At 35.7% G+C, this 27,236-nt stretch overlaps 1 protein-coding gene across 1 annotated transcript in view; it reads left to right on the top strand.

Annotated features, from left to right (window-relative positions):
* Positions 1–27,236, top strand: part of LOC150063214 (cadherin-related family member 3-like) — a 173,540-nt gene that overhangs the window by 99,837 nt on the left and 46,467 nt on the right. The window contains exons 18-19 of the mRNA XM_090332223.1: positions 17,065–17,206; positions 17,611–17,864. Of these exons, the coding sequence (XP_090188349.1) occupies positions 17,065–17,206; positions 17,611–17,864 (396 nt within the window). The remainder of the gene's footprint in view (positions 1–17,064; positions 17,207–17,610; positions 17,865–27,236) is intronic.

Consider the following 27,236-nt stretch of genomic DNA (forward strand, 5'->3'; position numbering starts at 1 on the left):
AAAACTGATAAGACTGAGGATAAAACATATTTCTCTTATTGCTTGCCAAAACACATTCCCCCCCCCCTCTCTCTCTCTCTCTCTCTCTCTCTCTCTCTCTCTCTCTCTCTCTCTCTCTCTCTCTCTCTCTCTCTGTCATATCTATTATTTCCTAGACATGTAGATTTCCAAGTCATGGTAGATAGCAATATTTCTGCTGCTCGGACCCTATTTACTTTAGTATAAGCCTAAGAATTTTATATTTTCTGAATGTTCTTCAACAAGGTGAAAGCCACATGACTGGGATATGGGGAGGAATCTGGCAATAAAAAACGAAATGCTTATCCACTCTGCCTTTGCTAGGTGAGTTTCCAAGACCACTTGTTAAGAATAGAACCATTACAAGACAAATGTACATAGATATCTTTGTCATTGGTTAAAGAAAAGATCCTCAAAGAGAACTTCCTAACATCCCTAACTATGTCACAGCCTGCTTGTTCCAAGTTACATGATTCAGATTTCATAAGTATGCATTAGTGTAGCATAGGCTGGTCTGCTTTGCATGGTACACAATTCTATTTGGTGATAGATTACTCTAAGTAACATATGTACCAAGTTATTTCTATTTCTGTATTTTCATGCTTTGAAAGTAATATATACTTCTTTTAGGACATGAAGACATAATTTTTATGTGCTCTGATGCTTTCATTTAGTTTATTAGAATATGAATACATTTCATTATAATTAACTTGATCTTGAAAAAAATCATTGATGTTGATGATGGTTAAATTTCTTTAAAACTATGTGATTTTTCTGACTGATAGATTTTCCAGTATTAAATACAAAACAGAGAAACTCTTAGAAAAATTAATATTCATTTAATGTAAAACTTAAAAATTTAACAGTAGGACTGCCTCATAGAAACAAAAGGTTTTTTATTGTAGTTTTTTTCCACATAACACAGAAACTTTAATATATATGTTTTGGGTCAGGATTCGTTTCTAAATGAATAGATATCTCTAACCTGTAATTCAGTTTAAAGATGCATTTCCCCACTAATCATACATAAAAGAAGATAATTTTGTAGCAACAAAACTTTTTTATTTCTTTTTTTATTTTTTATTGTAATTAATAAAAGGGTTACATGATATTTGCCAGATAGAAGGTGCATTAATTCACATACATTGATACCCTTTCTTGTTGTTGTTTCTTCTGTTTTATTCTATCATTCTTTTTATAGTTTCTGTACCCTTTGTCTTGTATATAAGTTTATCTGATTTTGTGAGAGGAAGGAAAATCTCTGAAATTGTGTGACAAAGTGTAAACCAATTGAGCAGTGTTACTCAGCAAACAATAGGTTGGAAAGCAACTACACAAATTGGGGGACAGGGAAGTTGGGAGGAAAAAAAATCCTAGGGGCAAATGAAAGAAAGAATGATACTATTCAAAAAGAAATGCAAGCAAAGAGGAGCAAGTAGCAAGAAACAGAGCCAGTCACAGACAGGACAGAGGCTTCCAGGGACCCATGCGCTGCATGGATCTCGAACAGGGTGAAAGGATGAATTGTATATTTTTTGTTTGTCCTTCTGCCAGTCCCACGGCTTGAACTCAGGGCCTGACCACTGTCCCTGAGCTTTTTTTTTCCCTCAAGGCTAAAGCTCTACCAACTTGAGCCTCAGCTGCACTTCTGACTCTTTGGATAGGTGACTGGAAACGAGTTTCATGGACTCTCCCACCTGCGCTGGCTTTGAGTGCAGTGCTCGGTCTCAGCCTCCCGATTCACTAGAGTGGCACTGGTGCCTGGCTCTCTATCAAAACTTCATCTCTGCTTGTGGACTGGCTGGTAGGCCACACAGGTCAGGTTTCTTTACATTCTGTTAGGATTACCAAAGGCAGAAGTGCATCTGTCCCTCAGTGCAGATAGGAAAGACACCTGCAGAGCCGACAGCATCAATGCCTTTAGACAAATACCACTCCTGTCAGAAACTTTATGGAGAGGAGAGATTTATTATCACTACAATCAAATACAGCCTAGGTAACAAAAACTACAACTCTGGGGTCACTAGCAGGAGGTCACTTTTTGTTTTCGTTTGGGTATGATGACGGGAGAACAAAATACAGTAAAAGCTTACGCTTTAACGTGACAAGAATGAAAAGTAAAACTGACATGCGCAAAACAAAGCTCCACATCAAAAGAGAAAAACACAGGAAATTTACAAACTTGACCTAGTCTACGATTACGATAGCATCTTTGCAGATACAGGCTCAGGAAATGAAAGCAGTATGAACCTGTTTTCTTACGTTTTTACTTCTGTTTAAACTGGGGTTTACACTTGAGGCCTTGAGCTCGCTAGGCAAAGCACTTAAACCCCAGAAGCCCCAGCCCCAGGGCTTTTTACTTAAAGTTTCTGTACAGGCCAGTCTTGGATGGCAATCTCATGCCTTCCCATGCATCTGGGATGGCAGGCACACACCACCATGTGTGGTGTGGCTTATATCGTTGAGATCAACTCTCAGTGATGTTTTGAACAGACTGGCCTCCAATCCTGATCCTCCAGCTTGCATGTAGACTTCACGGAGAAGCACAGCCGTAGAACAGAATGAGTCTATGTGTATTGGGTTGTTACATACAAGCAGAGGCTGGATAGGCCCACAAGACATGGCTGCCGGTTGTAGACAGACAAAGCTGCTGCTCAGTTCCTCTGGAATCCTAGCTACTTGGAAGGCTGAGATGGGGAAGATGGTGTTTTGAGGCCAGCCCAGGAAGAAGAGTTCATGGGACCCCACCTGAGCTGAGGGGTGTGTGCTATGACATGAACTTGTCATCCCATGACATAAGCCTGACAGCCGAATGTGTCCCAGGCATGAGAGACACTAGCTCACAAACTATCCGTGCAAAAAGGGGTGGAAGGCATAGCTCAGAAATAGTGTCTGCCTAACAAGTAAATGCCCGAGTTCAAACCCTAGTACCAAAAGAAAAAGAAGGAAAATTAAATATAAAGTAACCCGTCATCAGTGGCTCATACCTGTAGTTGTACTACTCAGACTGCCGTCTGAGAACTGAGGTTCAGAGCCAGCCAAAGCAGAAAAGTCCAAGACTCCTCTCCAGTTAACCAGCAAAGTGCCGAACTGCATGTGGTTTGAGTTCACTGTCAGTAAATAGTGGTATCAGTATTGATGTCAAATATAACAAAAGTTATGTCCTGTATTTATGTCAATAAATAAAGGCATATATCCTCAAAAAAAGAAATGCACTCATTATCTGACTTATGTAACTGTAACCCCTCTGCAAATTATCTTTATAATAAAAATTTTTAAAAAGATGAAAAATCACAAAATATAGTAAAAAATAGTTTGCAAAACTTTAAAATTTGCTAATATTGACAAAGACAATATTGGAATTTTATTCTAGTATTATGTGTACTATGGGGTCAGCTTCTAGAAATGAATATTTTGTCTTACTTTTTCAAAAATGTTTTGTTTTTATTAGTAGAACTATGCAGATGTCCTTGAAAAATTTCTGTACACAAGTTACACTTTCTTTGGTCAAATTTCTAGCCTCTTTTATCCTTTTTTTTTTGTTTTACTACAGCTATCTGTTTCTATTAGTTTTATTTAGTAGTCCTGGATTTAACCTAATATGACTCTTTCTTACCACCCAAATGTGATTCTCTTAGTTTTTATTTTTTAGCAGGATTAGTGTTTGAACCTGTAGGCCCTTTCTCACTTAAGTTACACCTTTAATTCTTCCTTAATTTTATCATTTTTTGTATTGAAAGGCAATTGTCTTGGGGATAATGTTTCTATATGGCACAAAATATATATGATTATCAGACACCACCAAGAAAACATGTTTATCGCAGAATACATGGAAGTCAAATAGTGACATATATGCACATACATATATGTATACATCTACATTTTTTAGGTATTGAGAGAGGAAAGAATGAGAGAGAATGAGAGAATTTGATTATCACTTCATAAAAGTGAACATAAAGTGGCACCCCTTTTATTAAAATTAAAAATTCTTTTCTGTTTATCATTGAGTAGAGAAGAAACACATGACAAAGTTTCAACTGTGCTGTGTATTTTTAACAAGATATGTGGGATGTATTTCTAAATGTTAACAAAATTGAAAAATGTAAGCACATATATATAAATAACAGCATATATTTTTGAAGTGGAAATTTACAGAGCATAATTATTATTTTAGATTATACTCTAGAAAATAATGTTTATTTTTGAAGTAACATAGCAAACTTGGGAATGGAATTTATTTTCTATTTCAGTAATTCCCAAATAGCATGTAATTTTGTAACTACTTTGTTACTCCATTTTCAAATTATTTAGTATTCACTTACTTGCTCTGAATTTAGTTGATCACTTCTATTATTTTAAAGGGATTGCCTAAAATGACAGAAAATTGGGTGGCTTAAGTATACCATAAATATGTTACATCACAATTTGGGAAGTTGGGAGTCAAAATTGAACCATCAGCAGAACCATGGCTTCTCTAGTGCTCAATAGAATAAATCATTCGATGCCTGTCTCCTAACTTTTTCTCTTGCTAGAAATCCTTACTCTTGCAAGCTGGTACAAACCTTCTCTCGTGGTTGCTTTCTCACAGTGTCACTATCTGTATCTCATTTCCTGAGAAGAATGACATATGGGATCAGCGGTAAACACTATTCCAATATGACTTCATTCAACTTGATTTAGTATCATGGTATCTATTTTCAAATGCTATTGAATACATAACTATCATGAAATAATATAAGTATGTGATTTTTGAGGGAGGCATAATTCAGTCCATATCAATTATAAATACCAAAAATAGCAATGGCAGTTTGGAGAAAAGTGACAATTAGAGAAACAAAGAAAGAACTCTGAAAATGTTGAAATAAGAACTCTGAAAATGTTGATATCTGAAAAGATCAAAAGTAGAAAGGGGTTTGGACTGAATATTTAAAAATAGTTATGGACTGGAATAGGAAAAGGGTATAAGTTCAGGATACAGGGACTACAAATAAATGAAAATATATTCCTCTGGAACTAGTAATACCAATTGATACATGGTAAGGACATACTGTAGAGTTGCTGTTCTAAGTCCTTTGTATAAAATATATATTCACATCTCATTAAAAATAAAGATAGGAAATGTTTAGAGAAGTGACTAAGTCATGACCACTTTAGGGAGACAGGATTGGAACCCAAAATAGTCTTCAGAATGTATATGTGGTAAGCAGAAGCCTGTGACTGGATAATTGGTTCATCACTAATGAGGCTGGTAACTTATCCAGATCATTTATTATTCCTACACTATGCTTCCTTGGCCATCATATAGTCTCTATATATGTTCCTCATTATACTTAAAGAGCTACTGTGAGACTTCCCTGAGAGACTTTGCTTCAGAAAAAAAATTATGTTAGATATAATAGATAGATGATTATGAAGATAGATGAAAGGCTATTAAATTTCTATTCTAGAGGCTACAAACCAAATGACTTAATCTTGAACATCTTGATGTCTTCATTAAAGTGGACATGTCCAAATACTGGAAATGAAGGGAAAAATGTATTAGAAGGTACATGGAAAAGATTTGGAGAAATGAGTACCAGAGAATCAATTCCCTAGTACTACTATTTTTATTCCAGTTTGATAACTGGCCACTTGCCAGATCCTAACAAAGTAAAATTCCAGACTATGACTTAGCAGATATTCTTATGTTGGCTGCAATGGCTTTTGCTTCCTGTCAACATTCATACCATCTTATAGTAGAGCAGTGTGGCAGACATACAATTGCCCTTGCCATGGAAACTGAGATTTCTCATGAGATCCCAAACATTAAGATGACAACAGCATTGGATACATACACAAGAACTTTGCTTTCTGAATTTTCTCTTTCTTCCTTGGCCAAGGAAAGAAAATGCAAAAATGAAACTGGGTATAAATTTTAGTTTTTATTATTTATTTGACCTTCAGTAGGAATTTGATTCTGTAAATCCAAGCTTTATCTTGTCTACAATGCAGCAAAGGGTAAGAGGCAAAATGAAAGGAAAAATGGAAATCAGTATACTTTTTTGTTGGTTTGTTATTTTGACACAAGAACACATGAGGTGTGAAGGAGGGACAAAGAGAAAATTAAGTTTATGCCTAACCATAACGGAAAAGCCCTCCTAAGCTAAAGTAATTAAAGTCTAGCCTCAGGCTGGAGACTGTGTGTTTAAACCCCAGAGATAGCATGAAAACAGGCCTCTGGGCTGTCCTCTGAGACAGAAGATGTTCCATCAGATTCCAAGAATTCAAGAACATGTGTTTTACAAGGGAGAAAGCCAAAATACAAACTTTCCTGTAAGTACTACAAATACCATAAGGAAAATTGATCCCATAAACTAAGAAGAAAAACATAATAAAGGAATGAGTTTTTGAATTCCCTTATGCCAGTTAAGGGACAGATTTCAGTCTTTTACCCTAATTTCCAGAAAATGTGACTGATTTAAAGTGAAGATTTGAAGAGTAGTACAAATATAATTTCTGGTTCCCTAACAAAGTCTTATACAGCTGGATATCTCACCTAGTTACTTGCTAAGTAACACTTTGACAGATAGATAGACAGAGACATACACAGACAAAAAAGAGGGGGGGGGAGGTCATTGACTTTATTACTGCATTATATATCATCCTTTGGAATAGTGGCTTTTTCTCTTCAAGGGAAACTGTTCAATGATAGAAAAATCTTTCATAGGACCTCCCCATATGTGGCAAGAACCCAGAGGCCATCATGTTATGTGCGGGAAACCGTTCATTTACTATATTTGTTTATAATTATTATGAAAGAATAGAGATTACTGGTGAGATCATAAGCTATAATAAAGCTAGACGTGGAGGTCTATGTGTTGTACTCCAGGACAAAGGCACAAAGATCTCAAGTTTGAGTTCGGCATAGATATCTTGTTACCCTGTTTCAAAACAAAATGGCTGGGAGTGTAGTTTCAATTAGAGCCTCTGACACAACCAAGAATCCCTTTGATTCATTCCCAGTTGTGAGAAAATGAATAAAAGAGAAAAAAGAAAACAAATTAGATATTAACCCAATATATAAAGTGATCAAATATATTTTATATATTTGATTTTACTGAGATTTCTAATATATGATGCAAAAGTAATGTATTTTATCAGATCTTGAATTTTCCATGTGACTTCATATTACAACAATGGCTTTTAATAGTTAAAATTTTACTTCAGTCAATTCAACATATTCATTTTCATTATTCCATCGAATGATGATAAAATGATGCTTCTATAATTTTCTGGAGGACAATTTGTGTTTTATAATTGTATACAATTTAACTTTGTCAGAATTTTTAGGCTTGTGGAGGCTTTACTTTACAAGTGTATGCTTTCTACTGTTTTTCCTGAAGCTAATACTTTGCCACTTTAGCCATACCTCAGTACTGTTTTTCAGTTGTTTCTGATTAACTGGAGATAACAAATGCACAGTTTATCTGCCTGGGCTGGCTTCAAACTATGTTCCTCAGATATCAACGCCCTAACTAACTGTAATTATACGCATGAGCAATTAGTTCCTTAGTTTTTATGTCAAGGACACTGAGATTCATATTTTTTTCCATCATGGGGCTTGAACTCTGGGCCTGGGCATTGTGGCTGAGATATTCATCTACCACTTCAGCCACAGTGCCACTTCTGGTTTTCTGGTGGTTAATTGGAGATAAGAGTCTCTGGGAAGCCAGGCCCCTGGGCACAAGCCTGTAGTCCTAGCTACTCAGGAGGCTGAGATCTGAGGATCAAAGTTCAAAGCGTGTCTGGGCACTAAAGACCTTGAGACTTTTCATTTTTAACTATAATGGAGCATATAAAGAGTTTTTTTTTCTTCCCTGTAAATTTGATGCTTTAATCTTAAATTTAGCAGGGTAGATATTTGCAGTAAAATACTGTAATAATTTTGTGTGTCAACTTGATTGGCCTAATGGGCTCTCAGACTGCTGGAGAAACATTTCTGAATATATTTGTTGAAGATATTCCTAAAAAAAATTTGCCTCTCATCTCCTGAGACTTGAGAGTGTTTACAAAAGAAGAATCAGCTTAGACATTACTCTATTCCTTGGGCCCCAAATTCTCATCTTATGGAGACAATCAGTGGCCTGGCTTTGGAAACTTCTTTGATCATTTGACATCAAATTTGACCATTGTGAATCCAACCAGCATCAACTAAACTGGATGAACCAAAATGAAACCAAAGCATTCTAGAAACTAAAATTACATGGCAATCATAGCCCACAAAAATGGCTCTGGATCTCTAAATATGGTTACTGTTGCTAAAAGAATGCCAATAATAAAATATTTAGTAGAACCCCAAATCTTTTTGCAAAATAGATAAAATATTCATAATGAAATAGAGAACTCAAGAGGCTGGAAATTTGGCCAAGTGGAAGGGTGCTTGCCTAGCATGCATGAAGACCCGGGTTTGATTCCCCGGTACCACATACTTAGAAAAAAGCTGGAAGTGATGCTGAGGCTCAAATAGTAGAGCTCTAGACTTGAGAAATCCCAAGGACAGTGCTCAGGCCCTGATTTCAAGCCCAGGTCTGGCAAAAAAAAATAGAGAACTTGCCTAGAATATTAAGAAGCAGGAAAATCCCAAATCGAATCATCTGAGTTATAGCTTTCTTATGTTAGGCTCTTGAGTCTTCTTGGTGCTTGAGTTTCAGGCTGTCTGTGCATAAGTATCAGGTATAGTCATTTCCATTTTAAAATTTACTTACAAATTGGAGTTCCAATTTCTTTTTCTTGATGTTAAAATCTAATTAATGAAGTGAAACTTTTAAAGAATCTGTTACTTTCATTTTGAAACTAAAACACTACTTCGGAGACCTAAGTTTTCCATCAAAATTTCAAGTATATGTTTAGAAATCATTGAATTCACAGATTGTATACAGGATACCCACTACAATCATTTGAACTACTTTATGAAAATAGAAATTTGGAGCTAATTATAAAGCTCAAAAATTAGTATGCTTTACAAATTTGGTGTTTTTATTTTTTATTCTAATCATTGTAAAACAGTCCATTTAAAAATGAACATATTAATAGTAATCTCTGTAAAAAATAATTTAGTTACTGCATTAACCTACATTTATTTTTACTTGGTATAAACATTCTTTCTAAACTACTATCTCTCTGACTTACACATTTCAGTAAAAATACTAGACAGCAGATTTAGCATGCTTATTTTCTAACAACTTTATATAAATGATTGTTTCTGAGCTCGACTTTTAGTTCCTTGGGATAGGTGCTAGTGCCATATAGCATTGTTTTCTCCAAAAAATTTAGAACAATATTCAAAAGTTATGTGAATCCATGATTCCAGTGGTGAGTATACCCATATGCTTGATTATATGTACAAAATATGTGTTTTAAAAAGTCATATACAAAATAAATATTTGTTGGTGGTTAGCTGCTGATAAATCTCAGATCTGGGCTTTGAACTGAAATGTTTCAGTCCCACACTCCTGATTATAGCTAGGATAAATGCATGAGCCATTTGTATACAGCCCAGTTATGCTTAAAGTTGAAATCTTCTTTAAGCCTACAGTATGCTAGATTAAATATATTAAAAGAAGTACACAATAATTGATTATTGTTGGGGCCGGTGGCACATGCCTGTAATCCTAAGTACTCAGGAGGCTGAGATTTGAGGTTTGTAGTTCAAAGCCAGCTCCTATGTCTAGTAAACTATTCAGAAAAAGCCTGAAGTAGCTCTGTGGTTCCAGTGATAGAATCCTAGCCTTGAGCAAAAGAAGCTCATTGATAATGCCCACATTGAGAGTTCAAGCCCCAAAGCAGGCAACAAAAGAAAATAAGAAAAAAAAAAAAGAAAAAAGGAAAAGATTTATCTACAGATACTTAATCTGTTAATTTCCTCTTACAGTAAGAGTTTACAGCTGTCATTAGATATGTACAATCTACATAATAAGTATTAGTAATAATGATTATATTATCATGCCATTTTGTTTTTAGAAAAATTGTATTATTAATATTGTTATATTTCCATGTTATTTTTTACTTTACTGAAGATTTTTATTAAGGAAAGGACTTGTAGCTCCTTAAATTGTCCAAGAAGTTCTTTTTATTATTTGTACTTAAAATGTTGTACCTTCTGCACTTGAAGAAAATCTCTTCCATCTCCGGGATATAAAATAAAAGTAATAAATACTTGTAAATTTATAATTTTTACATTGCTAACAAAAATTATTGGTTAAAATTTTTAAACAATCAAAATAGTTTAGTTTCTTTATTAAATTCCTTAGATGAGCACATAAAAAATAATAAAGTGAAAATGTTTTTTGTAATACTTAAATAATCCTAACTCCATTTATTCCTCTTTAATTAGGAACAGGTTAGAAAGAGTTTCCCAAATACGTTAGTTAGGTTCGTTCTTAGTTACTGAAATTTGAGGGAAAAAGTCATAAAATCCTGGTGTATGAACATTCTGTACATTTACCAATTCTATTTCTTGTGTGAACTTTTATAAAACTTCAGTGTTTCTTGAACTTGTTTGTAATGATATGATTTCAGGAAATAAATAATTAAAACTGCTTTAACTGGGAACTTTTAGAGACCTATATTTGGTATATTATACTGTACATGGAAATCCAGTTAGTGAGGGAAATAATGTTCTATTGCCAAAATTAATTCTGGCAGGCAACATTGAAACAATATATTAAATCCCAAGCCATAGAAATAGTACATCCCAATAAAGAACTGATGATTCAAAATTGGCAGGATTTCTTTGTGCTAAATTTAAAAACTAGCTCAAAGGATGGTCATAACAATCCTGGAAAAGGAAAACCCTCTTCTTCCAAGATGAGTGAAAAGATCCAAAATATAACCAAGGTATCAAAAAGATTCTACTTGAAAATTAGTTCAAGAGATGACTTTGGAAGCAACCAACACATGAAAACCGTTAATGATAATTCAAATATTTTTTAAAGTGTTTAGACAATTTCTCTCTAAGGAACATATGTTTCCCGCACTTTTTTCCTTTTCAATTATATTTTTATTCTCTTTATGAGTATAAATTCCTCATTAAATAGACAGATTCATTTTCAAAGTAAATATAGTAAGGAAATTCATTAAAAAAAGTTTAAGTTATGAATAAAAGAGTTCATTTTCATCCCAAATAAACACGGGGCTTCCTGAGGCATGATATGACAAATTCCAAAATCAGTGAAGATGTGAAGAGGAAATAACACTTAACTCCCACACTATTAATAAGCTATAATAATAGAGTAAGAGTAAAAATGAACCAAGAATCTGTTTCTCCTTCACAAAAGTATGTGTGTGTGTGCGTGCATGCGTGTGTGTGTGTGCATTCCTGTAAATTTGTCTTCATATACAAATTCATTAGTTGCAAGTTCTATCCCTGGTGTTACATAGAAATTGTCAAGTCTGAACTTTATCAGTCTGCTTCTTAGTGCCAAATTAGAGACATCGTTGATAATGTCTGATTCTTTCACAGTGTCTAAGGCAGTCACCAAGGAGCTTGGCCTCCAAGGAGGCCACTGAAAGAATCCTGAAACCCATTGAATACTGAAACCATTGTTTTTTTTTTCTAGACTACTCTTGCAACTTGTCCTTTAGACACAAAGATGACATCAACACTTTTATTCATTAATATAGCCATCTCCTTAGAGTCTGAATATCATTTTGATCATCTCAGTGATGCTGAAATGCCTCCTCCTCAGTCTTCCCCATCACTTCTATCATCTTCTGTTTCTCTGTGGTATTCCTTTTGAGGCTGCCTTCTCCAAGGAGCGAAGTAATTTCTTTGTTTCAAGTATTTGTGCTCACTGAAACATCTCCTTTTCCTTCCTTTCTGTTTCTCCTCTTCCTCCTCCTCCTCCTTTTCTTCCTTTTCCTTACCATCTCCTCCTTACCCTACCCATCTCTCCCCCCTCAGGATCAAGGTATTCCATGTGAAGTTCAATTATGTATGTATGCATATATGTATATATGTATGTATGTATGTACGTATGTATGTATGTATGTATGTATGTATGTATGTATGAATACATGTATTTCAATCACCCCATGTGTTTACCTATAGATTTATAGGCACATTCTAACTACCACAAATAAGGGAAACACTGCCATCTATGTTTCTTTGTCTCTGGCTTGCTTTGCTTAATATACTTTTTCCAGATCTTTCAAATTCCTTATTAATGGTACAATATCATTCTTTCTGATGGAGTAGATTTCCATGGTGTGTATATACTACATTTTCTTGATCTGTTCATCCACTGAGGGGCATCTACATTGATTCATTACCTTGGCTAGGGTAAACAATGCTGCAATGAACACAGTTATGCTGGTGACTTTAGTGTGGCCCTGCTTTGAGGTTCATTGGATAGATGACTAGAATTGGAATTGCTGGGTCACAAGGTATCTCTGTTTTGTCTTTTGAAGAAATGTCCATATTGCTTTTCAGAGTGGTTGAACAAGTTCACATTGCCACCAGCAGTGGTAGGGTTGCATTTTGGCCACATCCCCATCGTCATTTGTGATTATTAGTTTTCCAGATAGCAGTCATTCTTACCGGAATGAGGTGGAATCATACTCCAGAATTGTTTTGATTTTCATTTCTTGTATGGCCAGAGATACTGAACACTTTACTGGCCTGATAAATAATATGGGAGCCTATGCATACGTGTGTTGGACATGGCTCAACAGCTATAATATTCTATGGAATGAACTCCATGAAAAGGAAATCAAAGACATTATTGACCTGCTATTTTTATTTTCTTTTCCTTTTGTTTTGCCTTGTTAATCAGTTTGTATTTGGAAGGGGAAGGGAGGGCCCATAAAAGCTGAAACAAGTGTGAACAAATACAACAGTCATATTCACTTGACATTATGTGTAAAATGAACTGGATATCTTTCATGTGGGAATGGCAATGAAAGAATGGGAGAGAGTGATGGAAGAAGAGACATGGTCCAAAAAGAATTATTACTCATTACCTGATTCATGCCACTGTAACCTCTCTGAGTATCAACTCTACCATAAGAATAAAAAATTGGAAAAAAAGAAGTTTCACGCCTAGCTAGTGTTTTACTATACTCCTCTTTCATTTAAATTAATACTTGTTCTTATGACTATACTGCAGCTGCTCTTAGACAAAACTGGTTGTCTCTGAATAAAGACAACCTCTACCTCTACTATAGCAAGCCTATGTTATCCCTCTTCAATAAAAAAAATCTTTAGATGCTATTTAGAGTATAATATTTAAGTTAAACAATGTATTTCAATGCATATTGCTTATGAAAACACAGATTTAACTGAGTAACATTAATGTTGTCCACATATGTTGTATTTTATAATTGACTAACGAGGAGAAAGAAAAATGCTGATGAACTGAGTTCAATAGACAGGTAAGTGGTTAAAAAAAAATGGATTTGTTGTGCAAATGCACACTGGGTAAAATCTAGAGGCCTGGGACCCTGTCAAGGTAGAATTCTGAGCTTTGGATCAGCGTGTGTGTGTGTGTGTGTGTGTGTGTGTGTGTGTGTCTGTGTGTGTGTGTGTGTGATTTGTATGATGTGTATTTATGAGGAAAATGCTTTACTACTTGCTCCGCAGCAGATATTCATTTAAGTTAGGTTTTGTTTTTGTTGTTGTTGTTGATGTTAGTTTTTGAGATCACGTTACCTAGAATCTTAGACCTCTCCCTCTGTCTTGTTAAAATAAAAAGAGATAGCTGATTATATCTACTTTATATTTTATTTTATACAAAGATTTTTATCCAGGCATATAGACAGTTTTTTGTTTTGTTTTGTTTTGTTTTGTTTTTGCTTGTGAGGCTTGAACTCTGGGACTGGGTGCTGTCCCTGAGCTCTTCAACTCAAGGGTCAAGACTACCACCCTACCCCTGGGCCTGGGTGTTGTCCCTGAGCTCTTCAACTCAAGGCTTACCACCCTACCCCTTGAGCCACAGCACCACTTCCAGTTTTCTAGTGATTAATTGGAGATAAGAGTCTCACGGTTTTTTTTTGTTGTTTTTTGCCAGTCCTGGGCTTGAGCTCAGGGCCTGAGCACTGTCCTTGGGTTTTCTCAAGGCTAGAGCTCTACCACTTGAGCCTTAGCGCCACTTCCAGCTTTTTTTTTTTTTCTATGTATGTGGTACCGAGGAATCGAACCCGGGTCTTCATGCATGCTAGGCAAGCACTTTAACCACTAGGCCAAACTCCCGGCCCGAGTTTCACGTTCTTTAGTGACTAGGCTGGCTTTGAATCGTGAACTTCAGATCTCAACCTCTTAAGTAGCTAAGATTACAGGCATGAGACACCATGCCCGGCCATTTTTCTTTTTTTCTACTAAAACATAAATCAACTAGCAGAGAAAGTTAGAAATTTGGAATGAGTACTAGGCACATAATTCCAGTGGCATCATTTGGACAGATACATTGTAATTTTAAGAATTTTAGAAACTGTATTTCAGTCTACAATATCTAAAATATGTTTAATTAAAAATATTCAATTATATTAGACCAAAAATTTAACTGCTTAGAGTAGAAGAAGTTCAAAAGTTCAAGGGTAAATAAAAACTATCATTTAAAAGAGGAATAACTATCCTTTTTGAATTAAGTGACTTTTTCTAGAATGTGTTTTGAGGACTAAAAGTATTCCTTAACTTTTTTCATTTTGGGTATTTTGTTGTTGTTGTTTTCCATAGGGCTTGAACTCTGGGCCGGGGCACTGTCCCTGAGCTCTTCAGCTCGAAGCCCTACCTCTTGAGCCACAGAAACCACTTCCAGTTTTCTGGTGGTTAATTGGAGATAAGAGTCTCATGAATGTTCCTGTCTAGACTGAACCATGATTTCATCCTCCTGAGTAGCTAGGATTACAAGCATGAACCATCAACATCTAGCTTCTTTTAAATTTTAATTAAAAATGTTGGAAAGAGTATTTTAGTATGTCACCCAATCTGTCCACACATTTGTGATTATCCCCCCCCACCCCTGTCCAGATTCTTGACTACTAGATTACAAGTGTACACCTCAACCCTCAGCTCTAAGACAGTTTTCTTCTTGGTGGTAGTAGGGCTCGAACTCATTTTATTATTATTATTTTATTTTTGAGGTAGTTGCTCAAACTTTATCCTGCCAAACCTTGAATTTACTATCTGACTGTTTCTGCCTACTGAATAGTTGGGATTATAAATACATATTGGAAGACCTAGCTCCAAAAGTTGATTTCATGCAAACATGTTACAGAGATGGGTGAGGCAACAATGTTAATTATGATCATAGTCCCATAAAATTCCTCATTAAAGAGAGACAGCATAAAATTCAGGTGAAAAAAATTTGAATTCTAGAGTCACATGCTTTTGACTTTTTCTACCAATTAATACATCTTTATGAATATTTGGTCTATTTTCACTTGTTCTAAGATAAGTCAATACTCTTTTTTATAGGATTATTGTGTGGTTTTATATACATATATATTAATACAGGTGATTTATTCTACACTATTTTATATCCTTCAATATATTAGTTGTAATTATTTCCTCTTCCTGAAAGAGCAGACATTATCTTTCCAACTTTTGAGATATAATTAAAGGGAGGAGAGTACTCATCTATCTTCTGGAAAATATGATTAATGATTATTTAACTACAAAGGAGTACTTATTTAAACATGGCTTAAGTGTTAGTAAGTACCTTCTAAAGGTCTCCAACAAACAATACAACCATCCAAGCTACTTTTTCAATAGAGAAAGACAGAGAGCAAAATTTTATTGAGTGCTAGCTTCTAAAAAAGGTGATCTCATTGTGGGAAAGCATAATAGATGTTCATAAAGTAAGGAAAATAATAAAATTAGGCACTTTGTTTTTCTCAATTGAAGATCTAAATTGCTTTTATTTTACATTTAATTTTGAAAAAGTAGTAATCTTTCTTGAAAAAAGATACTGCCTGGAATTTGGGAGAAACAAATTGCTTGAGACCTCTTATAGGAATTGTCTTTATTTGTGGATAATGAAAGACATACAAGCAATAGTCACTTTAATAATAAACAATTGTTCTTAAAGGTGAGAAAGTAAAGGAAGATAGTAGGTAGAAGTTCCTAGTTTATATTCTAGATTATACAATCCACTGACCATAAATTGAAAAACTTTCCAGAGATATTTCCCCTTTCAAATATTAATATTTCCCCTTCTGAGAGTATGGGTTTCTGGTGTGAGTCATGTGCTCTACAAGATTGCACATTTCTTCAGTATTAAATGATTGTGAATGCAAAAGTACTAGAAATTCATACACTCAAATATTTCTGAAGAATACTTCAGCAGCATAATAAAATATTTTGCTAGTGAATATTTCTAGTCAAAAGAAGAAAGGAGTGAGTTGGTCACTAGTGGCTCACAGCTATAATCCTAGCTACTTAGGAGGCTGAGATCTGAGGATCATGGTGCAAGGCGAGCATGGGCCTGAAAATCTATAAGACTCTCATCTCTAATTAACCACAAAAAATTGTTGCAAGTGGAGGTATGGTTCAAATGGTAGAGTACTACCCTTGAGCAAAAAGGCTCAGAAACAGTGTCCAGACCCTTAGTTTAAGTCCATGGATTGACAGGAAAGGTAAATAAATTACTAAACAAATGCATAAAAATGAAAGGCGTGACATGATTCAGATGTATTTATTCATAATCTGAATTTAAACTTTCCATACAACTAAAGATAGCTTTTAAAATCCAGTATGTTATATCATTTATCTTTGGAATAAAGGGAAATAATTGGAGATTACATTGAGTTTCCAATCTAATTTTAAAATTAAATAGTTTCACAAATGACATTTGTTCTGATCTTACATAGAAATAGACGTCTACCAAATAAAAATTAGAACTTAATTCATTAAATTAATAAAACAATATTTTACTTCTTAGGAATTCCCTTATTTTTAGGATTATGTAACATTAAAATATACTGCTCAGATTAAAAAAAATCAATTAACTAGCCAAATATGGCAAGATGTTGATATATAACTTATTCTAAGACAATGCCTTTCTGTTACAGAATGTAAATGATGAACCTCCTGTGTGCACCCCGTCACATTTGGAAGCTTGGATTTTTTCCAATATTAAGGGTCCCTTTGTTCAACTCAACTGCTCAGACAGAGATTCTTTACCTGAACATTTGAGTTATTCAATTTTAGCAGGTAAGACCTATGAATTCAAATTCATTCGGCGTTGTTTTTCAAAAGACCCATGTCAGATACTGTATAGTTTCAGAAGGAAATCATTATATATATATATATATATACATATATATATATATATATATATATGAGCTAGAAGTGTGACCTAGTATTACAGTGCTTGCCTAGCATGCATGAAGACCTGGATTTGATTCCTCGATACCACATAGAAGTGGCTATGTGGCTCAAGTGGTAGAGTGCTAGTCTTGAGCAAAAGAAGCTCAGGGACAGTGCCCAGGTTTACCTGCGTTAAAGCTGCAGGACTGACCAAAAAAAGTTTATATTTTAAATACAAAGGTCAAGCAATAGAAATAGCTACATAATACAGCTTTGTGTGTGTGTGTGTTTCATTACTTCACTTTCAGGAAATACAAATAATCAATTCACACTTTGGAGACAAGGTGTTGATCCACCTTCTCTGGCCACCAGGCAAGATTTCCAGTATGATGTGTTTCCAGGGATTCAAGATCCCATGACTTTCCAGTTACTTATTGAAGTTACTGATGAATTAGGTGGGAATAAAGCTAGTCAGCTCTCAGCCACATCTACAGTCATAATTCATGTGCTTCCTTCTACTAACACACAGCCAACTACTTCAAAGAAAATAACCACAACTACAGTAAGTACTTTGTGATAAACAGTAATTTTAAAATAGTTGGAATTAGTTATAAACTGAAAAGTTCTGGGGTACTCTCACAGAAATAATACTTTGTTTTGGCAATAAATGATATTAATGAAAAGTTACTTTAATATGATCAAAACCTTATCATCAAAATCAGGGTACCTTATTATAGTTGTTGGCCATTAATTTTAAGAGTAAATATATCAATGCTAATCACTTTTATAAGTTCTTATTCAACATGATTTGGAATTCGTACTAATTCTCTTGATTCATTGAGTCATTGTGTTTTTCTAATTTAAATTAATATCAGGAAAATTTTATTATAGACATAGTACCATAATAGGTCTTCAAAAAAGTATCTGAAAGCTTGTTTTCTCAAAAATTATAATCTCACCAGAAGACAAAATACATACTTTCCTTGGTTAGCTGAGACTACACAAACAAAAATACCGTAGATGGAGTGACTAGAATCAACAGGCACATATTATTGCAGTTCTAGAAGCTGCAAAGTCCATGATTGATGTCAGAGAAGAGATGGTAAGGTTTGTTTTCATGTTTTTAGATACATTTCTCATCACTACATTCTGCTAACACGATAAAAAGAGGGATATGGGATTTGAATGCTTCTCTGTCTCTCTCTGTCTCTTCTACTCTTCCTCAGGTACTCTTGATTTTTCCTTTTTTTTTCTTTATTTCTTTCTTAATTCACAAATGGCATTCTAGAATTTTAATACATCTCTAGTTCTAACTTTTTGCATGTTAATTAGAGAGAAGAATCTCTTGGATTTGTCTTTCAGGCTCCCAGGAAATCAGGACTGTCAGATCTCAGCCTCCTGAGTAGCTAGATTTAGAGGAGTAGGTCATCAGAACCTAGCTTTCAGTTTTTCTTCTGAAGGTCTCTAATCCCATTTATAAGGGCTGCACAAGCGTGATCTAATCATCTCTTTATAATCTTATTTCCTACTAGTGTTTATCTGGGATTAAGATTAGGGGTAAATGTCCCTAATCCAAACACATTTGGAACAACTTAAATACTGCACACCATCAAAGGGTAGTATAATGTTACTTAATATGAGGGGAAAAAGAGGGCATATTTGATCTGAGAGGCTCTGAGTTCTCCATGATAGATGAAGATAACAATGTAATTTTAAACTACTAAATGTAAAAAAGAGTTTTTTTATAATGTAAACAGAAAAAAAATTAGGGAACAGGGCATATTGTTATATACTGGGGAATGCTGAGAAAGCAGTGAAACAATTTTTTTCAGAAAAAAAGAGGGTCTTGGCTATATCTCAGCGAATGTGAACAATAAAATAGAAATTCATAGTGGATATTATAGTCAGCAGAAAAAATTTTTCCTTCAAAAGACTTGTTGTAATGTTGTGCCCCAAATTCAGGGTCCTCGAAGTCCACCAAGGAGCTCAATCTGATGTAATAGCACGAGTCTTTATTGCAAGTTTGAGCCTAGATTCATAAATGACACTGGCACAGTGGGCCTGAGTTGAGAAAAAGCCCAACCCTCACATCAGCTGAGTTTTTATACAAAGTCAGATCTTGGGGGTTTCCAGCTGAGTTACTACATGATTGAATAACATTTAAGCTAGTCAAATCACAATCTTATTGACTATAGGCACAAGTTTAAACAATTAAGGAGTGAAAAATCATTTATAATGTTCTCCTGTCTGGGGCTCTGATGTTTGTCACCTGGTGACTAGTTGTTGGTGAGGTAAGTTTTGAGAAAAACATCATTAAAATGGAGTCTGAATTCAAAATGGCTTCACTGTGGTTAGGGTTCTTACAATAACAGCTGACTATGATAGAAATAATGAAAGGCAAAAAAATTGTGGAAGTGTTTAATTTACTGAAAGAAAATAACTGCCAGCCCAATGTACTACTATGAAGAAACATATACCTTGGAGTAAATATACAGGCTTAGATTTCATTTTGCCTACATCACAGTATTTCCATTCATTTATTTTGAAATTTTTGCCACTTATTTATAATATGTAGGAACTTCGTAGTTTTGTATTCTGAGTTTTGATATAATCAGATCAGATAATATTTTGTAACATATTTCAATCCACTGCAGTCAGTTGACACTGACTTTACATTAAAACCTAATATATATTCAATTTGTGTAAACATACACTATATGTAAAAATGATACTATTGAGCTATGATAAAAGAATGATAGATTCAAATAATTTTCAAATTGGAATTTGGAAATGCATATAGTTATGGTAGTAATAATCCTTTACCTAAGATGAGTTACAGATTTTAATGACAATTTTTAAAAAAGAGCTAAACATGTGGAAAAATTTAAAGAGATGATCTTAATAACTTTGCCACTATGATAGCTTTTTAAATATGGCAAAAAATTCAACCCATAAAAATTTGTGAGTATTAAACCAAGCCATAAAAAATGGGAGAATTGACCTGGTGCTGTAGCTCATGACTGTAATCCTAGCTACTCAGGAGTCTGAGATCTGAGGATCAAGGTTCAAAGCCAGCCCTGGGACTAAAGTCCATCAGACTCTTATCTTCAATTAAATCACTAGAAAACTGGTAGTGCGGCTGTGGCTCAAGAGGCAAAGCGGTACCCTTGAACTGAAGAGCTCAGAGACAGTGCCCAGGCCCAGATCCAAGACCCACCAAAAAGAAAAAAAAAAAAGAAACAGTGAGAATTATATATTAGAATATTTAAAGATATTTTGGGCTGGGAGTTTGACCTAGGGGTAGAGTGCTTGCCTAGCATGCACGAAGACCCAAGTTCCATTCTTCAGTACACATCATAAAAAAGCTGGAAGTAGTGCTATGGCACAAGTGGTAGAACTTAAGCCTTGAGGAAAGCCCAAGGACTGTGCTCAGGCCCTGAGTTCAAGCCCCAGGACTGGCCAAAAAAAATTTAAAAAAGAATATTAAAGATGTTTTAATGTTAAACTAATAAGATCTCAGCTAGATGCCTGTGTCTCATGCCTTTATTCCTAGCAAATCGGGAGGCTGAGATCTGAGGATCAAGGTTCAAAACCAGTCTAGTCAAGAAAGTCCTTAAAACCCTTATCTCCAATAATCTAGTCTGAGAAATTGGGAAGTGGCACTGGCATTGTGGCTTAAATGGTAGAATGCTAGTTTTCAGCACAAATAGCCTCAGGTCTCTGGCCCAGACATTGAGTTCAGCTCCAGGACTGGCAAAAACAAAAAAAGACAATAAAGGATCGGCGGAAGATGGTGGTGGTTCAGGGTGAGACGTACTGAGCTCCTGCCAAGATTCATGTACTGGCAGTGCAGGAGACAGTCCTCTAACAGAAATTGATCCTAAGTAAGCTTTAGGACCACAGAGAACTCAGGCAGAGAGGAAAAAAAAGGAAGAATACCATCGCGAAAAGAGAATGTGGAGCTCTGCCAAGGAGCGGCCGGGACACAAAGGCTCTTCTGAATCAGAGCAGAGAAAGCACTCCACAGCAGCGCAGACCCGCCGGCTCCAGACAGAGCCACACAGACCTGCGAGCGAGCCCAGAGCCAACACTCGGCCGTGCATTGACCTGCCTGCTTCACGGAACCGGAGAATCCAGCAATTTGTGAGAAGCTCCGAGAAGTTTCCACGTCTGCTCGTGGAACGGCATTGGTAGGGAACCCCTCCCCCTCCAGCTGGGAGCAGCACCATCTTGACTGCTGGAAACAACCTCAGCCAAAGCAATTATAGCCTGAGAGGTGTTGCTGACAGCACCACCAACCTATAGGGCAAAGGATTTCCCAGAGATCCCTTAGCCAGAAATCCAGTCCCAGTGCTGCTGAAGTCCATCCCCCTGCACCGCCAGCAGACCTGGTAAACAAAGCCGCCCTCGGATAGGCTTTGTTTTTACCAAACAAGCAATCTCATCTGAAAAACCGCAAAGCCAAATCAAAGAGAAAAAGACTTTGTGAAGTGTTCAGATCCCGAATTTAGTGGAGACACAATTTTCCTAACCTCTCCCCCCTCCAAAAAAAAAAAAACAAAAAAACAAAAAAAAAAAACCTGAAGAATACTTTTTTTTATTTTACCCCATTTCATTTGCATTTTTACATGTTCTTATTTTTCTCTTTGCCATTTAACCTACACCTTTTTTTCTAATGTTATCATTCATTCCTTTTTTTTTTCTTTTTTTCTCTTCTCTTTTCCCACAAACCTACTGTCACTGTGGTCGTTCCTAGAAACACAGTGACAGCCCTGGGTACAGAGTGAATAAAAACGATATCCTTATTGATACAGTCACCTGCTTTTTAAACTCCAGGTTCTCAACCCTAGTATCTCTTGGGTAATAACTCAGAACAGTGAGGAATCTCCCCCCACCTTTTTTCTTTCTTTTATTGTTTTTTCTTTTGTTTTCGTTTTGTGTGTGTGTGTGTGTGTGTGTGTTCTGTTTACTTTTATTTTGTTGCTGTTTTGTTTCTTTTTTGCTTTTTTTTCTTTCTTAAATTGGTATCATTGAAATCTCCTATATCAACCTCTCTCTTTTCTCCATATATTCTTCTTATCACTCTTCTTATTTTGATAAGTTTTATCTAAGTTCATCTAAACCTTCTACACAAATACTCTACCTATCTATCACCTTAGGTCAGTTATCCTTACACGATACACTTTCTTCATTACTATAATATTCTTACACTCCTGTATTATTCTTTTCCTACCTCGCTTGTCATCTTTCATATTATTTTTCAATCTCTGGTCCTCTGTTCATCCTTCAACTCTTATAATGCATGGATCTACATTTGATGGTTGTTGAGCAATGCTGTGTATCCAGGTGTTCAATTATACTATAGGTCCAGAGGGACTTAAATACAATAGAGATTGGATTGAGGAGCTTATTGTTTTGGTCATGAATTGGTCATCTGTGATGTATTAGATTTGTATGTAAGTGTACAAAAAGAAAGAGAAAGTGATATTACCAAATTAAAAGAGCTAATATCTATTGTCAGCCAACTAAAAAGGTCTAGGATGGTTATATCTGAAAACTTATAATCTTCTTTAGCATTAATCTTGCTCCCATCCTCAAATGGGCAGAACAAGAAACTCAAGAAAAATGTCAAATCAAGGAATAGCATCTCCCACCCAACATAAACAGGCAATGGAGCAGTCAGTGGCAACTCTAGAGAGAGCCTTCCAAGTGCTATACAAATGCAATTGATAAATATCATTAATGAAAAATGGGAAAATATAAAGAAAGAGATAAGGGAGGAAGCCACAGCTAAACAAGAGGAAACCATAAACAAGGTGACAAGTGAAAAAGGAGAAGCCATAAAGGAGGCCATAATAAAGGTTTTTCAAAGAAAAATGAATGAATTCATAGAAGCCACAAACAAAAAGGTGACCGAACTCCAGCAAATGCCCAAAGAAAATAAAGCTACTGAGCCAACCACTCAAATGGAAATCAAGGAGCTAAAGAAATCCATACATGATGTAAAAGAAGAGACGCAAGGCATCAAAAATGAGCAATTAGAAGCAAGGGAGATGAAGAAAAAACTAGATAGCTTTGATAGCAGGTTAGACAATGCACAAGAGAGAATTTCCAGGGTTGAAGATAATTTAGTTGTTACAGAAAAAGAAGAGAAAATGAGTCAATTCAAATCTAGGAAATATGAGAAAACGCTACAGGAGGTCTAAAATACAGTTAGGAAGGCCAATTTAAGGTTAATTGCTATTGAGGAGGATCTAGAGAAAGAGGTCAATGGTATTGGAAATGTACTTCAGGGAATCATTTCAGAGAACTTCCCAAATATCCAGTAGGGCACACCCATCCAGATACAAGAAGCTTTTAGAACCCCAAACAGACCTCAACAGAAAAGGACATCCCACCGCCACATTATAATCCGAACTGGATCAATAGAGACCAAAGATAGGATCCTAAAAGCAGTCAGGGAGAAGAGAACAATCACCTATAAAGGCAAACCAATCAGAATAAACCCAGATTTCTCAGCAGAGACCATTCAAGCAAGAAGTGACTGGAAGGATGTATGTCATGCCCTGAAGTCAAGTAACTACCAACCAAGAATACTGTACCCAGCTAAGCTCTCATTCATAACTGAGGGAACAATAAAAACATTCCATTCCAGGGAAAAGCTTCTACATTATATAGCAACAAGACCAACACTACAGAAAATTCTCAAAGATGTTCTACACATAGAAAACCAACACAAATGTAATACAGAGAAAAACATGGCACCTAAAACTCATAACATCTAAATACCACAAAAACTATCAAGACACAGGCCCTAATGAAAGCTTGTAAAAATGGCAGGAGCTAATAAATATTAATCAATCCTGACTCTGAATATCAATGGACTTAACTCTCCAATTAAACGGCATAGATTATCTAGTTGGATCAAAAAACAAGATCCATTGTTCTGCTGTCTTCAAGAGACACATATTACCCAAAAAAAACAAACACCTTTTGAAAATGAGAGGTTGGAATAAACTCTATTAAGCTAACGGCCCCCATAAACAGGCTGGAGTTGCCATTCTCATATCAGATAAAATAGACTTCAAATTAAAATTAGTGAGAAAAGACAGAGAAGGTTACTACATACTACTAAAGGGATCTTTCCTCCTGGAGGACATAACCAGCCTAAATATCTACACACCGAATTCCAGGGCTCCGAACTTTATCAAGGAAACTTCACTTTTACTGAAACCATACATAGATCGAAACACACTGATTGTTGGTGACTTTAACACACCACTATCACCTATGGACAGATCAACAAGGCAAAAACTCAACAGAGAAACCTTAGAATTGAACAACTATATAGACCCACAAGATCTAACAGACATCTGCAGATTATTCTACCCAACAACAACACAATATATGTTTTTCTCAGCAGCACATGGAACATTTTCCAAAAGAGACCACATTTTAGGCCATCAAACAAACCTGGACAGATTCAAAAACACTGAAATTATTCCCTGAACTCTCTCAGACCACAAGGGCATCAAATTGGTACTGAACACACGACTCTACCAATGAAAACTCTGTAACACATGGAGATTGAACAACACATTGTTGAATCACCAATGGGTCACCAAAGAGCTCAGAACAGAAATCCAACAGTTTATGAAATTTAACAAAAAGGAGCACACAAAATACCAGCTCCTTTGGGACACGGCACAGGCAGTATTCAAAGGAAAATTTATACCTCTGAGTGCCTATAATAAGAAATTGGAAAAATCGCACACCAACAATTTATTGTGTCATCTTAAGCTCCTGGAAAAAGAGCAACAAACCAACCACAATCCCACTAGAAGGAAGCAAATTATTAAAATCAAAGCAGAATTAAATGAATTGGAATCAAAAAAACTATAGAAAGAATCAACAAAACAAGGATTTTGTTCTTTGAAAGAATATACAAAATTTAAAACCCTTAGCAAATCTTACCAAAAAAAGAAGGGAGCATACCGAAATAAACAAAATCGCAGATGAAAATGGTAATATCATGACAGAAATTAGCAAGATCCAGAGTATGCTGAGCGAATACTTTTCAAAACTTTACGCCAACAAATCTGAGAATCTAGAAGAAATAGATGAATTCCTAGCCAATGTTAACATACCCACACTGAACCAAGAAGAACTAACCCAATTAAACAAGCACTATACAAGCACTAAAATAGAAATGGCAATAAGAGACCTTCCACCTAAGAAAAGCCCAGGGCCAGATGGATTCACAGCTGAATTCTATAAGGTCTTCAAAGCAGAGCTCACACCAATACTCCTCAAGTTCTTCAAGGAAATTGAAAATGAAGGTTCTTTACCAAACTCATTCTATGAAGCCAGTATAACCCTCATTGCCAAACCAGACAGAGATTCATCAAAGAAAGAGAACTATAGACCTATTTCCTTGATGAACATCGATGCAAAACTTCTCAACAAAATACTGGCCAACCGTCTACAACAACTCATCAAAAAAATTATACACTATGATCAAACAGATTTCATCACAGGGAGGCAAAGCTTGTTCAACATACGCAAATCAATATAATTCAACACATCAACAGGAGCAAGGACAAAAATCACATGATTGTCTCAATAGATGCAGAAAAGGCATTTGACAAGATCCAACACCCCTTTATGTTAAAAGCTCTGGAGAAACTAGGAATCCATGGAACATTCCTCAATATAATAAAGGCTGTGTATGACAAACCCACAGCTAATATTATACTTAATGGTGGAAAGCTAAAGCCATTCCCTCTAAAATCAGGAATGAGACAAGGATGCCCACTCTCTCCACTCCTCTTTAACATAGTATTAGAATTCCTAGCCAGTGCAATAAGGCAAGAAGCAAGCATAAAGGGGATCCAAATAGGGAAAGAGGAAGTAAAAACTTTCCCTCTCTGCAGATGACATGATCCTGTATTTAAAGAATCCTATAGACTCTACTCCCAAGCTCCTTGAGCTGATTCAAAACTTTGGAAGGGTAGCAGGGTATAAAATTAACCCTCAGAAATCAACTGGCTTCCTCTACGCCAACAGTGAGAGGAAAGCAACTCCTTTCGCAATAGCCTCAAAGAAAATAAAGTACCTAGGAATTACCTTAACTAAGAATGTAAAGGACCTTTTTGATGAAAACTTTAAAACCTTGAAAAAGGAAATTAAAGCAGAAATGAGGAAATGGAAGAACCTCCCATGCTCCTGGATTGGGAGAATCAATATCATGAAAATGACAATCTTGCCAAGGGCTATCTACAAATTCAACGCAATACCCACCAATATCCCAATGTCATTCTTTAAAGAAATAGAAGAGGCAATCCAAAATTTCATATGGAATAATAAAAGACCCTGTATAGCAAAAACACTTCTAAGCAGAAAGAACAGCGATGGAGGAATTTCAATACCAAACTTTAGACTCTATTACAGAGCTATAGTTATCAAAACAGCTTGGTACTGGCACAAGAACAGGCCTGAAGACCAATGGAATAGATCTGAAGACCAAGATATTAAACCACAGACCTATGACCACCTAATCTTTGACAAGGAAGCCAAAAAAATAGAATAGAAGAAAGATAGCCTCTTCAACAAGTGGTGCTGGCAGAACTGGTTAAGCACATGCAGAAAACTAAAGTTGGATCCTTCTTTGTCACCCTGTACTAGAATTAACTCGAAATGGATGAAAGATCTGGAGATAAAAGCTGACACTCTGAAAACTTTACAGAAGGAATAGGAGATACACTAGACCTCCTTGGCACAGGTGGAAACTTTCTTAATAAGGACCAAGAATCACAACAAATCAGAGAAAGGCTGGATAAGTGGGACTGCATTAAACTTCAGAGCTTTTGTATGGCAAAGGACATATCTAGTAAACTAAGTAGGAAGCCTACAGAGTGGGAGAAGATCTTCACCA

The sequence above is a fragment of the Megascapheus bottae genome, chromosome 5, assembly GCF_031878675.1.
Source record: "Megascapheus bottae isolate mThoBot1 chromosome 5, mThoBot2.hap1, whole genome shotgun sequence".
Classification (NCBI taxonomy): domain Eukaryota; kingdom Metazoa; phylum Chordata; class Mammalia; order Rodentia; family Geomyidae; genus Megascapheus; species Megascapheus bottae.